At 48.2% G+C, this 16,634-nt stretch overlaps 1 protein-coding gene across 3 annotated transcripts; it reads left to right on the forward strand.

Annotated features, from left to right (window-relative positions):
• The first annotated feature begins 229 nt into the window (after positions 1–229).
• LOC148656785 (tyrosine-protein phosphatase non-receptor type substrate 1-like) lies at positions 230–16,340 on the forward strand. Of its 3 annotated transcripts, XM_088642637.1 has the most exons (9): positions 238–448; positions 4,352–4,435; positions 4,515–4,856; positions 5,763–6,038; positions 7,643–7,933; positions 10,888–11,001; positions 13,985–14,006; positions 14,857–14,896; positions 15,276–16,340. In XM_088642637.1, the coding sequence occupies exons 3-9, from the start codon at positions 4,523–4,525 to the stop codon at positions 15,534–15,536; spliced, it is 1,338 nt and encodes a 445-aa protein (XP_088498763.1). In that variant the 5' UTR covers positions 238–448; positions 4,352–4,435; positions 4,515–4,522; the 3' UTR covers positions 15,537–16,340. The 3 variants fall into 3 exon arrangements, with proteins under 3 accessions (XP_088498764.1, XP_088498762.1, XP_088498763.1); XM_088642636.1 differs by lacking the exon at positions 4,352–4,435 and having other exon boundaries at positions 233–448; XM_088642638.1 differs by lacking the exons at positions 4,352–4,435; positions 5,763–6,038 and having other exon boundaries at positions 230–448.
• Positions 16,341–16,634: the final 294 nt, after the last annotated feature.

Raw genomic sequence — 16,634 nt, forward strand, 5'->3', positions numbered from 1 at the left:
TGGCATACTAAGGGTGTTAGCAGGGCTTGTGGGAGACTCCTGATCCTGGACTGATTCTGAGTCATTGAGGAGCTTGGAGCACTGGGACCCTGCCAGGACACTCATTACTCTTTATTAACCCCTCTGATTTCACAATGGAGCCGCGCTGCCATTTCCCTTTCCTGTCTGAGGAAGCATGACCCTCCCATCCTCTCTCTTTCACTTGAGCGTGGCCGGTCCGTGTCAGCTCCAGATTTTCCCCCAGTGTAGACTGTGTGCATTTACCCCTCACACACACACACATACACACACGCTGAATGTGTCACTTCCCTCTTTCTCTCTCCTTCCCTCTCTCTGACAGAGAGTCGGTACTGAGACAAGCAAGTCTCCTGCCCTGAGAACACAATGATTCTGCCCAAATCAAGACGCTGGATTCCTTTCTGTCTGACCCTCGCACTTCTCTCTCAAGGTAAAAACTGCTTTTAATTATATTAATTCTTGACTTCTATCATTTATTTTTATAAAATAGCCTGCTTCAATACAGAGCTGTAGTTAGTCCTGTTACAATAGGGGGTACAATCCCAGTACAGGACAACAGTCTTATTATAATAGGGGCTACTGTCCCAGTACAGTAGAACAGTTCTGTTACAATAGGAGCTACAGTCTCAGTACAGTAGAACAGTCCTATTACAGTAGGAGCTACAGTTTTAATACAGGACAACAGCCTTGTTACAATAGGAGCTACAGTCCCAGTACAGTAGAACAGTCCTGTTACAATAGGAGCTACAGTCCCAGTACAGTAGAACAGTCCTATTACAGTAGGAGCTACAGTTTTAATACAGGACAACAGCCTTGTTACAATAGGAGCTACAGTCCCAGTACAGTAGAACAGTCCTGTTACAATAGGAGCTACAGTCCCAGTACAGTAGAACAGTCCTGTTACAATAGGAGCTACAGTCCCAGTACAGGAGAACAGTCCAGTTACAATAGGAGCTACAGTCCCAGTACAGTAGAACAGTCCTGTTACAATAGGAGTACAGTCCCAGTACAGTAGAACAGTCTCGTTACAATAGCGGCTACAGTCCCAGTACAGTAGAACAGTCCTGTTACAATAGGAGCTACAGTCCCAGTAATGTAGAACAGTCCTGATACAATAGGAGCTACAGTCCCAGTACAGGAGAACAGTCCTGTTACAATAGGAGCTACAGTCCCAGTACAGTAGAACAGTCCAGTTACAATAGGAGCTAAAGTCCCAGTACAGTAGAACAGTCCTGATACAATAGGAGCTACAGTCCCAGTACAGGAGAACAGTCCTGTTACAATAGGAGCTACAGTCCCAGTACAGTAGAACAGTCCAGTTACAATAGGAGCTAAAGTCCCAGTACAGTAGAACAGTCCTGATACAATAGGAGCTACAGTCCCAGTACAGGAGAACAGTCCTGTTACAATAGGAGCTACAGTCCCAGTACAGGAGAACAGTCCTGTTACAATAGGAGCTACAGTCCCAGTACAGGAGAACAGTCCTGTTACAATAGGAGCTACAGTCCCAGTACAGGAGAACAGTCCTATTACAGTAGGAGCTACAATTTTAATACAGGAGAACAGCCTTGTTATAATCGAAGCTACAGTCCCAGTACAGAAGAACAGTCCCATTATAATAGGAGCTACAGTCATAGTACAGTAGAACAGTTCATCTACAATAGGTGCTACAGTTATAGTACAAGAGAACAGTCCCGTTACAATAGGAGCTACAGTCCCACTACAGCAGAACAGTCTTTTTAAGATCAATAGTTACAATATGAACTACAGTGCCCTCACCATCTGTGGGATTATAATTTAACACCAATGCCTCTCATTCAGAACTCCCCCTGCGCTTTTACCCTCATCTCACTGGGCTGTACTGCACTACAGTTTTTACTGTACACATAAATGTGAGAAAATCAGGAAGCCGAATATTTGCACTAGGACACTGTCAGTGTATGAAATAGGTATTTTCTGTTGTTTCAGTCTGGATGATAAAGCCAGTATTTACTCACCCAGAGCCCTCAGACTTGACTAATCAAGTGCTGTTCTCAGGATGTGTGCAGTTCCCGGCAGCTTTGGCTCGTGATCCTTGGCACTTGTTTCATGTGGCTGCAGCCCTGAGTTTGAACTGTCAGGCTCTGTAGCGTCATCTGTAAGAACGTGCTTGTTTTTCTTACCTGTGGGTACTGCGAAAGAGCATTTTTTATATCGGTCTGGTGAGTTTGGGTGTGTTGCTAGAGTTTTTAGATTTCTGTGCTTTGTCTTCCTCTCTGGGGTCCTGGGGCCACAGCTCTTACCTGGCCCCAGGACCTGCACAGCGTTGGGTCTCCCCCATCATGTCTGTCTGTACAGCACTGACCTGGTGCTCAGCGGACTGAAGGCTGTTTCAGTCCAGTGTGAGTATGCTCAGGGCTGGAGTTACCGTCTTCCTAGAGTGGCAGACCAACAGGACTGGACACCCAGCCTTTGGTGACACCCTGAGTTTCTACTGGATGTAGTGGTGCCAACTGTAGCCAGAGAGCAGCATACACCCACAGCACCGACCACCAGCTCCTACAGACCTGCACCCATATCAGCAGACCTGGACTCCTGCCCCTGTCCACAACACGTCAGTCAGTAGGGCTTCCCCTGTGTGCATATTGCCCTGCGGGTTAACTGTGCTGTGCAATCTCTCTCTGATCTGTCTCACTTCTGCAAAAGCTATAATAGTGAAGGCAGCTACAGCTCTGTCCTTCTGCTCTGCCGCCTGGTCAGTGCACTTACACTGCACACATTTCGCCCAGATCTCTCTTAGAACCTTCCTGAGCAGCAGGACACTCCACCATGCAGACTCCCCTCACAGTGGCCGCTGCCCTGCTGAGCCCCTGAGGTCTGACGGACCAGACTCCAGGGTGAGAGCAGGGCTAGACCCTGTCGGGTGACGATGACCCATCACCACCTGTGATGGCCTGTATGTCTGTACGCACCCCCAGCCTGGAACGACAAACAAGTGCACCTTGTGTTACAGTAATTAGATCAGGGCTGGACACCAGTGTGCCTGACAAACAAATTCTGTCAGTTAATCATTACGCTCCTCTTGTCTGGGAATGTGGAGAGGTCACAATGTGGAGATGCGGCTTCTTTGTTCACCAGCACGGTGAACACGTGGGCAGACTCACTGCACAAACGTTCACACTCGATAACAAAAGACAGAAAGACCCAGTATCTACTGCTGGTATTTACAGAAACTGCGAGTATCTTAGCCCAGCCTTTTCCAGAACCAGGAAACAGGTCTTAACCCTGCAAGCGAGACCTAGATAAGAACACAGGAAAAGAGATCTGATCAGCACACACTTAGTAATTAATCCCTGGATCTCATCCAGCTGCTTCCTGAAAGACGTCTGGGCTGTGAGAGTGGAGAGGAGTCTCGTTAATACAGTATCTTTCCTGTGCCGTCTCCAGAGAGCAAGTCTAGCCTCACAGAGAAGGAATCATGTGAGGATTCGATCTCTTGATATCTGTCACACACAACATATTCCCCCTTTAAACATACTGCCTGCAAGAATTCCCAGTCACAAGAAGAGCTGTGGAACGGGCTGAGGAAATATTTCCTTCTTGACCCTGTTCAGAGATTAACATGTTGGCTCAGACTGAGCCTCTGTCATCTGAATTAAACAGACACAGGTGTCCATAACTCATACAATATACAGTTCCTCCCTAATATGAAACCTCTTCAGTGAGAACCACTGAATTTCACCTTCAAAGTAAATTCCCAACCAGTGCCAGCTGTTGTCTTCAATCTTCTGTATATGGAGTGTGCTGTTACTTTTTCCCTGTATTTTTAAGCATTCATCAGTGGGTTTTTCTGACGTTGCCCTCAAGAAAAGAGCTCCTATTCAGCTCCACGAAGGGTCACAAATAGGGCTAGCTATATTAATATAGCTGCTGTGTCACTTCACTGGGTGAAGTCCAGTACCCCAGATCACCCACAACCCCCCTGGTGAGGCAGTTTCTCTCTGCTGCCCTGATCTGTGTGCAGTGGGGCTGCTGTGTGTCACTTCACTGGGTGAAGTCCAGTACCTCAGATCACCCCCAATCCCCCTGGTGCAGCAGTTCCTCTCTGCTGCCCTGATCTGTGTGCAGTGGGGCTGCTGTGTGTCACTTCACTGGGTGAAGTCCAGTACCTCAGATCACCCCCAATCCCCCTGGTGCAGCAGTTTCTCTCTGCTGCCCTGATCTGTGTGCAGTGGGGCTGATCTCTGTGGCAGAACTGTACTGGGTCTGTACTGTGCGTGGAGATCTTTAGGATCTTTCAGGATTAAAAACTCTGCTGTTATTCTAATTACTGTCATTAAATAATGTCCTTAAGTTTTTACACAGACTCGCAGAATCCTGTAGAAATAAAAGTGGCAGACTAAACAAGGACAGGCTGATTAAGGAAGATCTGTTGTAGGTTAGTAAAATACTGACCTGCTCTCTGGCCTGGGGGGCTAGTGTGCTGACACTGACAGGAGACCTGTGTTGTCTTCCAGGAGCTGTGATGGGGGAAGATGTGATCACTCAGGTCCCGAGTCTGGTCACTGGGACTGAGGGGCAGTCGGTCACTCTGAACTGTACTGTCCGTAATACAAGTGCTGGAGCAGCGAGGTGGAGCAGAGACACAGGCAGAGGCAGACAGCCCTTCTTCAATACAGGAGGTGGGGCCAGTGACCCCCGCGTGACCTTTATATTAGATAACCATCTAACAGACAAGTCCATCAGAATAGACAACCTGACCCTGGGGGACTCTGGGGTCTATTACTGTGACAAGTACAGACCAGGTTCCACCAGTGAGATCACAGTCCCAGGACCAGGAGTGACTCTGACAGTGACAGGTGAGTGTCTTCAATCTCACTCCACTCTCTCCAGGATCAGAGCTCTCTCAGGGGCAAGAACAGATAACCTCAATAACCAGAGCTGCTCCAGTATTCACCCAGGCCTGATCCTGAGAGGTGAAGATACTGTACATCACATGGGGGTGAAAACGTGACATTGTCAATGTGTCTCAGTGTGGCAGTATTAACAATGGGTCAGTAGTGTTGTATTCACAGTGGGCCAGTATGCTGTAGTCACAGTGGGTCAGTGTGAGTCAGTGTGTTGTAAGCAGCAAGTCAGTGTGAGTCAGTGCTGTAGTCAAGGCGTTAAAACCTCTGACGTTGGAGTGGCTTTGTCAAACCAGGAACAATTTGGTGCCATTAATAAAAATGGTCCCAAATGTTCCCACTCTCTTCAGGAGCCAATCAGTGGCTTCATGAGAAGACCCGATCCACAGTGAATTACAAGAAAGCCACAAGAATAACATCTGAATGAAGTAGTTAAGATTTATATGACAGGTAAGAAAAAAAATAATGGAAAGACATAAAATGGAAAAGGGGAATATTAATATGTAAGTAATGTTATTCCTCATTTAAACATTTTAATAATACATGTAAGTGTAACAACTTACACTGCCACCTAGAAATATAGACTCTTACAGCTTGTAGATCTAGACTCATATATTTGTTTAGTCAGGCTTTTCATCAGTGTCTGTACTTCTCCCTTTTCCACTTATAATTGACACCTTTATTTCTTTGTTTGTGTATCGTGTTGTTCTGATTTAATTTCCCTATTTTTTGTGAGTTTTGTGTTTTTACCTTGTAAAGTGCCCCAAACACTGCAGGGTGACATGGGCACTGGAATAACTCCTTCTAACCCCTGATGTTGTAACCAGAGTGCCAGTCAGCCTCTCTCTTGTGCTGCAGTAAGACTTCACAGTCCAGAGCTCCAGGGCCCTAGTGCTGGCAGAGTCGTGGTGCCAGGAAGCATCAGTCTGAACTGCAGTGTGACTGGACCTCAGGGCACGGTTCTGTCCTGGAGAAAGAACAGTAATCGAATCAGGAAGGAACCGAAGGGGCAGCTCAGCAGTGTCTTCAATCTGGACATCACAGCAGAAGACATCAGTAATAACATCACCTGTGAAGCATCACACTTTAATACAAGCAAGGAAAAGACCATACAACTCAGAGACCACATCGGCAGTGAGTACAGTAATACTACTGACAGAGAAAGTGGGGTTAATACAGTACAGACACACTGACTGGACACTACAGTACATTAACACTGCACTGAGAGAGAGGGGTTAATACAGTCCAGACACACTGACTGGACACTACAGTACATTAACACTGCACTGAGAGAGAGGGGTTAATACAGTCCAGACACACTGACTGGACACTCCAGTACATTAACACTGCACTGAGAGAGAGGGGTTAATACAGTACAGACACACTGACTGGACACTACAGGACATTAACACTACACTGAGAGAGAGGGGTTAATACAGTCCAGACACACTGACTGGACACTCCAGTACATTAACACTGCACTGAGAGAGAGGGGTTAATACAGTCCAGACACACTGACTGGACACTCCAGGACATTAACACTGCACAGAGAGAGAGGGGGTGAGAGAAAGAGGGAGGAAGATAGTGAAGAGAGAAAAATGCCGCAGAAGGAAGTCAGGGGGAGAAGTGGTTAAGCCCCGTCGTCTCTGTAGTTTCTGCAAGAATAAAACCAATTTCACCCTTTTCCAGGAACAGAAATAGAAATAAAGAGTAAGAACCTGCTGGCAGTTTTGAATTAGTGGATCGGTGAGTGTGAGTCCCTGAAGCCCTCTGCCTGTCTCTCAGGATGAGCTCTAGACAGGTGTAGACAGGTGTAGACTGAGGACAGGAGGCACTGTTTACACAAAGGGTTGTGGGAGCATGCTGCCATTCAGGGATGTAGGTTGTGAGTTGTAGTGACTTGTGTTTTGTGGTTGGACAGCAGGTGTTTAATTTGTGCCATCTCTTTCTCCATGTGTGTTTACACTGAGGAAGCTAATTTAGGAATACGACCCAGGTCACAGAAGAGAGGAGGCCATCGGCCCATCTGGCCTGCTAGGAAGACAGTAGTTAATTGACCCAGGATCACATTGAACTGCTTCTGGAGAGAAGCCAGGGGAGCTTGTTGCACACTCCCACTAAGCTTGGTGTAAAGTGGTGTCCAAACTTTTTTAAAATTAGTTTGAAAGGTGGTGTTTAGGTAGCTGCTTTTTAAGAATCATTAGGAGTGAAAGTGTGCACTGTGAGGTACAGAAGAACGCAGGGTCTTCAGACAGGTCACAAGCAGGTCACAAGGCCATTCCACCTGTCATAGTGATCCTGACAGATCTTCAACACATGAGTGATCCACCCCACCCTGACAACCCTTCTGCAAGCAGGAACCCCAGATTTCCCCCGAACCTGTCCGCAGCTCCCTGCAGCTCAGACACAGGCAGGAGCAGAGATCTTCATCTTCCTCACTGTCCCCAGGCAGGAGCAGAGCTCTTCATCTTCCTCACTGTCCCTGGGCTCAGACACAGGCAGGAGCAGAGCTCTTCATCTTCCTCACTGTCCCTGGGCTCAGACACAGGCAAGAGCAGAGCTCTTCATCTTCCTCATTGTCCCCGGGCTCAGACACAGGCAGTAGCAGAGCTCTTCAACTTGAAGTCTCTCTCTCTCGCAGACTTGCTGTACACAAATGCTTTGGACTTTCTGCCCTTGCTGCTATTTTGACAAACCTCCTGATCTCCTCTCCCACTCTCTCCCCCTCTCTTTCTCAGTTGCCCCTCTACCCAAAATTTCAAAGGCGGCCTCAGTGAACCACACAGTCACTCTGACCTGCTCTGTTCAGGGCTACTACCCCATGAACATCAGTATCACCTGGAGCCACCAGGGCGGCGCTGCAGAGTTAAAGGGTAACCCACTGCACGATGGAACCTTCAGTGCTGAGAGAAACCTGAGTCTCACTCTGCAAGACAGACTTACTGTGAACTGTACAGCAGAGGTACTGGGACTGAACCTACCCAAGACGAGCCAGTTTGTACTGGACACACAGAAATCTTCTGGCCCAGGTGAGATACAACAAGGGAGATGGATCAGACTCAGAGTCCAGCAGTCTGATCCTCTCCAGGGCTTCCTGACCCGATGCACCACCTGCTCCTGCATCTTACAGGACAGACACACAGCCAGCCCACAGCTGGCACCAAGCCTGGAGTGGATCAGACTGCTGTGTACTGGGAGTGAGACTGACAAGACTGTAAAACCTGGAGTGGATCAGAGTGTTGTGTACTGGGAGTGTGATTGACAAGACTGTAAAACCTGGAGCGGATCAGACTGCTGTGTACTGGGAGTCTGTTATTTAAGAGTAAAATGGGTCAGGAAGGAAAGTCATGTTCTCCTTGGGTGTTTTATCTCCTTCAAAAGATTCTAAACCAGTACGTGAAAATCTCTTATTCCTGGTTTGGGGTTAGTACAGTTTCAGTCCATCTTCTTGAGCATTTGTGCTGAATTCTACACTGTGATACTGTGTCAAAACACCCAGTAGTATCTGTACCAAACTGTCTTTCTGGTCTGTGAGGTGCTAGTAATGTTTAAGGTCTCTGTGGTTGGTCTTTCTGGTCTGGTGAGCTGTTAGAGAGGTTACTGGTTAGAGCAGGGAGCCGGTGTGTCTGTGTGAGATAAGGGGGTGCACAGAGCAGGGGGCTGGCGTGTCTGTGTCAGTTACAGGGGTACGGAGAGCAGGGGTCTGTGTTACTGTGTCAGTTACAGGGGTACAGAGAGCAGGGGTTTGTGTGTCTGTGTCAGTTACAGGGGTACAGAGAGCAGGGGTCTGTGTTACTGTGTCAGTTACAGGGGTACAGGGAGCAGGGGTCTGTGTTACTGTGTCAGTTATGGGGGTACAGGGAGCAGGGGTCTGTGTTACTGTGTCAGTCACAGGGGTACAGAGAGCAGGGGTCTGTGTTACTGTGTCAGTTACAGGGGTACAGGGAGCAGGGGTCTGTGTTACTGTGTCAGTTACAGGGGTACAGAGAGCAGGGGTCTGTGTTACTGTGTCAGTTACAGGGGTACAGAGAGCAGGGGTCTGTGTTACTGTGTCAGTCACAGGGGTACAGAGAGCAGGGGTCTGTGTTACTGTGTCAGTTACAGGGGTACAGAGAGCAGGGGTCTGTGTTACTGTGTCAGTTATGGGGGTACAGAGAGCAGGGGTCTGTGTGTCTGTGTCAGTTACAGGGGTACAGAGAGCAGGGGTCTGTGTTACTGTGTCAGTCACAGGGGTACAGAGAGCAGGGGTCTGTGTTACTGTGTCAGTTACAGGGGTACAGAGAGCAGGGGTCTGTGTTACTGTGTCAGTTACAGGGGTACGGAGAGCAGGGGTCTGTGTTACTGTGTCAGTTACAGGGGTACAGAGAGCAGGGGTCTGTGTTACTGTGTCAGTTATGGGGGTACAGAGAGCAGGGGTCTGTGTTACTGTGTCAGTTACAGGGGTACAGAGAGCAGGGGTCTGTGTTACTGTGTCAGTTACAGGGGTACGGAGAGCAGGGGTCTGTGTGTCTGTGTCAGTTACAGGGGTACAGAGAGCAGGGGTCTGTGTTAGTGTGTCAGTTACAGGAGTACAGAGAGCAGGGGTCTGTGTTACTGTGTCAGTTACAGGGGTACAGAGAGCAGGGGTCTGTGTTAGTGTGTCAGTCACAGCATCTCGCTGTCTCATTCAGGAGGGGTAAAGAGAGCAGAATAAATGTTGAGAAAGACGAAGCACTTCTGCTTCTCTGTTCCTAAAACACAAAACCGCAAGCTGCCGCTTCTGATCTCTGGAGCCCACAACTCCTCACTCAGCATACTGCAAAAACCTCCCGGCAGCAGGCCCACCAGAACCAAGCATGAGGTTAGGAAAACTGCCTGGTTCTCTCTGCCTACTGCCTACTGCACGCCTTGCTCTCGAGCTCCTCGGTCCCTCAGCCTCTCACGTACGAGGCCAGAGCCTCGACCACTCCTCTACCTCTCCCTACGTTCCGTTCGAAGGGCTAAGGCCTTCAATAGCTGTGCCGTGCCATTCAGGATTTGAACTCTCAACCTCTCTGTTCCTTGTACAGAGCCCAGACCAACCTTCCACACTGCAGCTTATAGTGAAATATTCACCTGGGTGTACTGTTTCTGTTAAACCAGAACTCCTTCAGATCAGGCAGTGGGTATGTTCAGTTTGTGTGACAGTGTATACTGGATATGTTCAGTGTGTATTAGTGTACAGTGGGTATGTTCAGTGTGTGTTACAGTGGGAATGTTCAGTGTGTCTTACAGTGTACAGTAGGTATGTTCAGTGTGTGTTACAGTGTACAATGGGTATGTTCAGTGTGTCAGTGTGTGTTACATTGTACAGTGGGTATGTTCAGTGTGTGTGACAGTGTACAGTAGGTATGTTCAGTGTGTGTGACAGTGTACAGAGGCTATGTTCAGTATTTATAAAAACAATAACCTGTATTCCTCCACTCTGTCTTGGAGATGACACACAGGGGTGCCCAAAGATCTGGGCACAGTGCTGCCTTGTCCGTGTCCCACCCCACACTCTCCCTCGCAAACACCCTTACATTCCTGAACCCACTGTTTCACGATCTCATTCCCGACCGAACCCACCACATTCTCACAGGCACCAGATTCCACAGGTTCTCACTCCTGGACCACTTATCCAACCGCGCCCCTCTCCCTTCAGTATTCCCTCACGCGCTGTCGGGAAGCCTCCTGTAGAATTCTTCTTCTGACCGATCTCCCAGTTCCTGATCTTTTCTCCTGCCCTTTTTGACCACACTTTTTGGGTTTCATCTTAAGGATGGTCTATTTTGGGATTTCCCTGGTTACGGGACTCATTGCCTCTCCTGTCGACCAGGCCTCAGGATTACGTCTTTCGGATATTGTCCCGGTGCTACACTGCATTCCGCAGGATTCACAGCTACGCATGAGGATCCTCCCATTCTCCCTGTTGGTTCCCTGACAGTCTGTGCTCATGCGCCCTGTTTTCCCTGTGGTCCTCCAGATAGAAACGGGGAGAGTGAGACTGTCATTGTGGTCAGCGTGGTGACTGTGGGGGTCATCCTGGTCCTGCTGGTGGCCATGGTCGTGTGGCGTTGCTCTCATCACCAGAAAACAGGTACCTGTCTCTCTGCACACCTCCCACTGCTGCCTCCACTGCAGCTGGTGACAGGGGCTGGGTTATTAGTGTGACTGCTGCTAGAATTGTTCCTGTCTCCATAATCATAGTGGTGCTATGACTGCTGTTACTACTACAGGTATTAATGATATTTCTATTACATCTACTGTCTCTTCTACCACACCCGCTGTCTCTTCTACTGCACCCGCTGTCTCTTCTTCTGCACCCGCTGTCTCTTCTACCACACCTGCTCTCTTCTACCGCACCCGCTGTCTCTTCTACTGCACCTGCTGTCTCTTCTACTGCATCTACTGTCTCTTCTACTGCACCTGCTCTCTTCTACTGCACCTGCTGTCTCTTCTACTGCATCTACTGTCTCTTCTACCGCACCCGCTGTCTCTTCTACTGCACCCGCTGTCTCTTCTACTGCACCTGCTGTCTCTTCTACTGCACCTGCTGTCTCTTCTACTGCACCCGCTGTCTCTTCTACTGCATCTACTGTCTCTTCTACCACACCCGCTGTCTCTTCTACTGCACCCGCTGTCTCTTCTACCACACCTGCTCTCTTCTACTGCACCTGCTGTCTCTCCTACTGCACCTGCTGTCTCTTCTACTGCACCCGCTGTCTCTTCTACTGCACCTGTTGTCTCTTCTACTGCACCTGCTCTCTTCTACTGCACCTGTTGTCTCTTCTACTGCACCTGTTGTCTCTTCTACTGCACCTGTTGTCTCTTCTACTGCACCTGTTGTCTCTTCTACTGCACCTGCTGTCTCTCCTACTGCACCTGCTGTCTCTTCTACTGCACCCGCTGTCTCTTCTACTGCATCTACTGTCTCTTCTACCACACCCGCTGTCTCTCCTACTGCACCTGTTGTCTCTTCTACTGCACCTGCTGTCTCTTCTACTGCACCTGCTCTCTTCTACTGCACCTGTTGTCTCTTCTACTGCACCTGTTGTCTCTTCTACTGCACCCGCTGTCTCTTCTACTGCACCTGCTCTCTTCTACTGCACCTGTTGTCTCTTCTACTGCACCTGTTGTCTCTTCTACTGCACCTGTTGTCTCTTCTACTGCACCCGCTGTCTCTTCTACTGCATCTACTGTCTCTTCTACCACACCCGCTGTCTCTCCTACTGCACCTGCTGTCTCTTCTACTGCACCTGCTCTCTTCTACTGCACCTGTTGTCTCTTCTACTGCACCTGTTGTCTCTTCTACTGCACCCGCTGTCTCTTCTACTGCATCTACTGTCTCTTCTACCACACCCGCTGTCTCTCCTACTGCACCTGCTGTCTCTTCTACTGCACCTGCTCTCTTCTACTGCACCTGCTGTCTCTTCTACTGCATCTACTGTCTCTTCTACCGCACCCGCTGTCTCTTCTACTGCACCCGCTGTCTCTTCTACTGCACCTGCTCTCTTCTACTGCACCTGTTGTCTCTTCTACTGCACCTGCTGTCTCTTCTACTGCACCTGCTGTCTCTTCTACTGCACCTGTTGTCTCTTCTACTGCACCTGTTGTCTCTTCTACTGCACCCGCTGTCTCTTCTACTGCACCTGTTGTCTCTTCTACTGCACCTGCTGTCTCTTCTACTGCATCTACTGTCTCTTCTACTGCACCTGTTGTCTCTTCTACTGCACCTGTTGTCTCTTCTACTGCACCCGCTGTCTCTTCTACCACACCCGCTGTCTCTTCTACTGCACCTGTTGTCTCTTCTACTGCACCTGTTGTCTCTTCTACTGCACCCGCTGTCTCTTCTACTGCACCTGTTGTCTCTTCTACTGCACCTGCTGTCTCTTCTACTGCATCTACTGTCTCTTCTACTGCACCTGTTGTCTCTTCTACTGCACCTGTTGTCTCTTCTACTGCACCTGCTGTCTCTTCTACTGCATCTACTGTCTCTTCTACTGCACCTGCTCTCTTCTACTGCACCTGCTGTCTCTTCTACTGCATCTACTGTCTCTTCTACCGCACCCGCTGTCTCTTCTACTGCACCCGCTGTCTCTTCTACTGCACCTGTTGTCTCTTCTACTGCACCTGTTGTCTCTTCTACTGCACCTGCTGTCTCTTCTACTGCACCTGTTGTCTCTTCTACTGCACCTGTTGTCTCTTCTACTGCACCCGCTGTCTCTTCTACTGCACCTGTTGTCTCTTCTACTGCACCTGCTGTCTCTTCTACTGCATCTACTGTCTCTTCTACTGCACCTGTTGTCTCTTCTACTGCACCCGCTGTCTCTTCTACCACACCCGCTGTCTCTTCTACTGCACCTGTTGTCTCTTCTACTGCACCTGCTGTCTCTTCTACTGCACCTGTTGTCTCTTCTACTGCACCTGTTGTCTCTTCTACTGCACCCGCTGTCTCTTCTACTGCACCTGTTGTCTCTTCTACTGCACCCGCTGTCTCTTCTACTGCACCTGTTGTCTCTTCTACTGCACCTGCTGTCTCTTCTACTGCACCTGCTGTCTCTTCTACTGCACCTGTTGTCTCTTCTACTGCACCCGCTGTCTCTTCTACTGCACCTGTTGTCTCTTCTACTGCACCCGCTGTCTCTTCTACTGCACCTGTTGTCTCTTCTACTGCACCTGCTGTCTCTCCTACTGCACCTGCTGTCTCTTCTACCGCACCCGCTGTCTCTTCTACTGCACCCGCTGTCTCTTCTACTGCACCTGCTGTCTCTTCTACCACACCTGCTCTCTTCTACTGCACCTGTTGTCTCTTCTACTGCACCTGTTGTCTCTTCTACTGCACCTGTTGTCTCTTCTACTGCACCTGCTGTCTCTTCTACTGCACCTGTTGTCTCTTCTACTGCACCTGCTGTCTCTTCTACTGCATCTACTGTCTCTTCTACCACACCCGCTGTCTCTTCTACTGCACCCGCTGTCTCTTCTACCACACCTGCTGTCTCTTCTACTGCACCTACTACTGTCGTCTCTTCTACTGATGCACTGGTCCTGAGAATAATGGAAATGTATTCTATCTCTTTCAGGAGGACAGAAGGGAGATGTGAGGTCAGTATCAAACACCCCTTTCTCCCTCTTTCTCTTCCTCGGCTCTCTTCTCTCTCTTCTCTGCTTTCTCTTCTGTTCCATAGTGCTCTCTTGCCCAAGACATTCTCCAGTGATCTGAATTTGAAATAATGAAAGCCATCAGAGGAGTCTTATTCCTTTCATCTTGGTCTAATTAAAAAGGAGGAATCAGTCTTTGTCCCTTGTTCCTCTGACAAATGACTTTTATTGATCTTAATAGAAATGGTAGCTCTTTCGAACATGGATATTTGTAAATCTTAAAATCAAACATTTGTTTTGTTGTCCAGGGGTTCCCAGCTTATTGGATATTAAACAGTATTCCATATGGTGACAAACCAGAGAGACAGGAATCTGTATGTGGGAGTCTTCTGGGTGTTCTAAATTATAACCAATCTGATTATCATGATAACACAGAGGAATCAAGGGTTCTGAGACTGTATGGTTCAGAGTTATTAAAATCTTTAGGGGGTTTAGAGATAGGAGTTCGGTACAGACATCTGACATCAGATATCACACAGTCTGATCCAATGAAATTGGTGATGTCTTTGTTTCCCCTGTTGCAGCTTTTTCAAGAAAAGGAATTGTTTGCAGATTACACCCAGAAAACCAACACCCAGCTGAAAGTGGGATCCCCAGTTCTTGGGTTTCTCTCTGCGCTGACAACTGAAACAAATCCATTGAGGAACAATCTTCCTCTAACAGCTCACCTCTCTGGTGCTTCAGCAGTCTGACAGAAACCCCAGGCGACCCCTCTGGGGCTGCTGTTCTTGTGCTGTCTCTCCATCTAGGGTTCCAGTTAATGATTGTCTCTGTTTTCCCTGTCACAATACAGGCCAGAAGATGCCATCAAACACACTTCTACTGAAGATGCAGTGAGTGCTTTATTATTGTTACTGTTGTTGAGATTTCCCAATATTATAAATTGTATTATTATTTTCACTACATAAAGTGTCCGTGCTGTATTAACCCCTCTCTCTCTCAGTGCAGTGTTAATGGACTGGAGTGTCCAGTCAGTGTGTCTGTACTGTATTAACCCCTCTCTCTCAGTGCAGTGTTAATGTACTGGAGTGTCCAGTCAGTGTGTCTGGACTGTATTAACCCCTCTCTCTCAGTGCAGTGTTAATGTACTGTAGTGTCCAGTCAGTGTGTCTGGACTGTATTAACCCCTCTCTCTCAGTGCAGTGTTAATGTACTGGAGTGTCCAGTCAGTCCTTTGTCTGTATTAACCCCTCTCTCTCTCTGTGTCTACAGGAAGTGACTTATGCCCGACTCTCTCTTTCCTCCAACCCACCTCGTCACGCTGCAGTCTCACCGGCCGCTGAAGCCTGTGTTTATGCACAGGTCGGGGGCAAGAAGCCGGAAGGCACAGCAAGAGGGACTGGAGTGACACCAGAAGAGGTGACTTATGCAGGGCTGGATCAGTCCAGGCTGAATCAGGGAAGACGCAAAAGACAGGACAACGCTACGCAATATCAGGAGACAGAATATGCCAGCGTCAATATTAGAAAATAGGAGTACTGTGACCTTTGACCTTGGAAGGAATTTGAATGAAAACTGAGTGCAGTCAGCCCTTCTGGACACCTATTTTTGTTTCAGTTCTGTTTCAGTTCTGTTCCAGGGTTGATGAAAGAGAGGTTGTGTCTTATTATAGCTCACCACAGTCTGCTGTGAAATAATTATAATAAGAGCTTCCCGAGTCTACAGAGAATTACTTTAAAGAGCATTAATTCTCGTATTCTCTCTGTGTATTAGGAGTGCTGCAACAAGAGATTAAGAGATTAAAAGACAAGGTTATTGAAATCAGGGGTCGGCATGGCAGTGAAGTGATTAGCACTGCTGTCTCGTGGCCCTGAGGCCTTGAGGCTCCAGGGCCACCTCCTGGCATGCTGTCTGTGTGGGGTTTCTGTGTTCTCCTCGTGTCCCAGTGGATGTTGTCGGGGTGCTCTGGTTTTCCTGGATATTCTGGAGGGATTTATTGGTTTCAGGAGAAACTGGCCCTGTGTGAGTGTGCGTGTGTCTGTATCTGTGAGTGCCCTGCAAAACGCCTTGCATTTCTTTTACGCAAATTCAGTGCTTATTCAAATCAGCTTGGCTGTAGTCCTGCAAACTCATAAGCAACTTTAATTGAGAAAAGGGAAGATTTCTGTCGTCCCGTGTGTTCTCACCCTGCGCCTCCACATTATCGCTTGCTGACTGGAGCAGACTGCAGTCTGTCTCGAGCACAGCTGGAGAGAGCAACCAGCCGCCACTGTCTGTATATTTCATCTGTCGTTTCTTATCAACTGTCTGCTGTAAATAAAGCTAAGTGTGAATTCATCACTGTTGGGGTGTTTGTTAGAAAAGTCCAGAGAGATCACGGAATACTGCAGTAAAGTCCAATGAGATCATGGTGTACTGCGATAAGACCAGAGAGATCATGGTATACTGCAATAAGACCAGAGAGATCATGATATAAAGCGATAAGATCAGAGAAATCATGGTATAGTGTAATAAAGACCTGAGAGATTAATGTATACTGCAATAAAGACCAGAGAAATAAGGATGACCTGCAATAAAGTTCAGAGAGATGAGGTCCTGTTCATGGGTGAGTCTTTAGTCCTATTCCTGGTT

The sequence above is a fragment of the Lepisosteus platostomus genome, chromosome 8 (genome assembly GCF_059453375.1).
Source record: "Lepisosteus platostomus isolate fLepPlt1 chromosome 8, fLepPlt1.hap1, whole genome shotgun sequence".
Lineage (NCBI taxonomy): Eukaryota > Metazoa > Chordata > Actinopteri > Semionotiformes > Lepisosteidae > Lepisosteus > Lepisosteus platostomus.

What these genes read in the sequence shown, in the direction of transcription:
- LOC148656785 (XM_088642636.1), top strand. Translation starts at nt 385, where the DNA reads ATGATTCTGCCCAAATCAAGACGCTGGATTCCTTTCTGTCTGACCCTC. An exon ending in ACTCAGAGACCACATCGGCA is followed by an intron (nt 6,039 to 7,642) that starts GTGAGTACAGTA and finishes TCTCTTTCTCAG; the next exon opens with TTGCCCCTCTACCCAAAATT. An exon ending in CTCTCATCACCAGAAAACAG is followed by an intron (nt 11,002 to 13,984) that starts GTACCTGTCTCT and finishes TATCTCTTTCAG; the next exon opens with GAGGACAGAAGGGAGATGTG.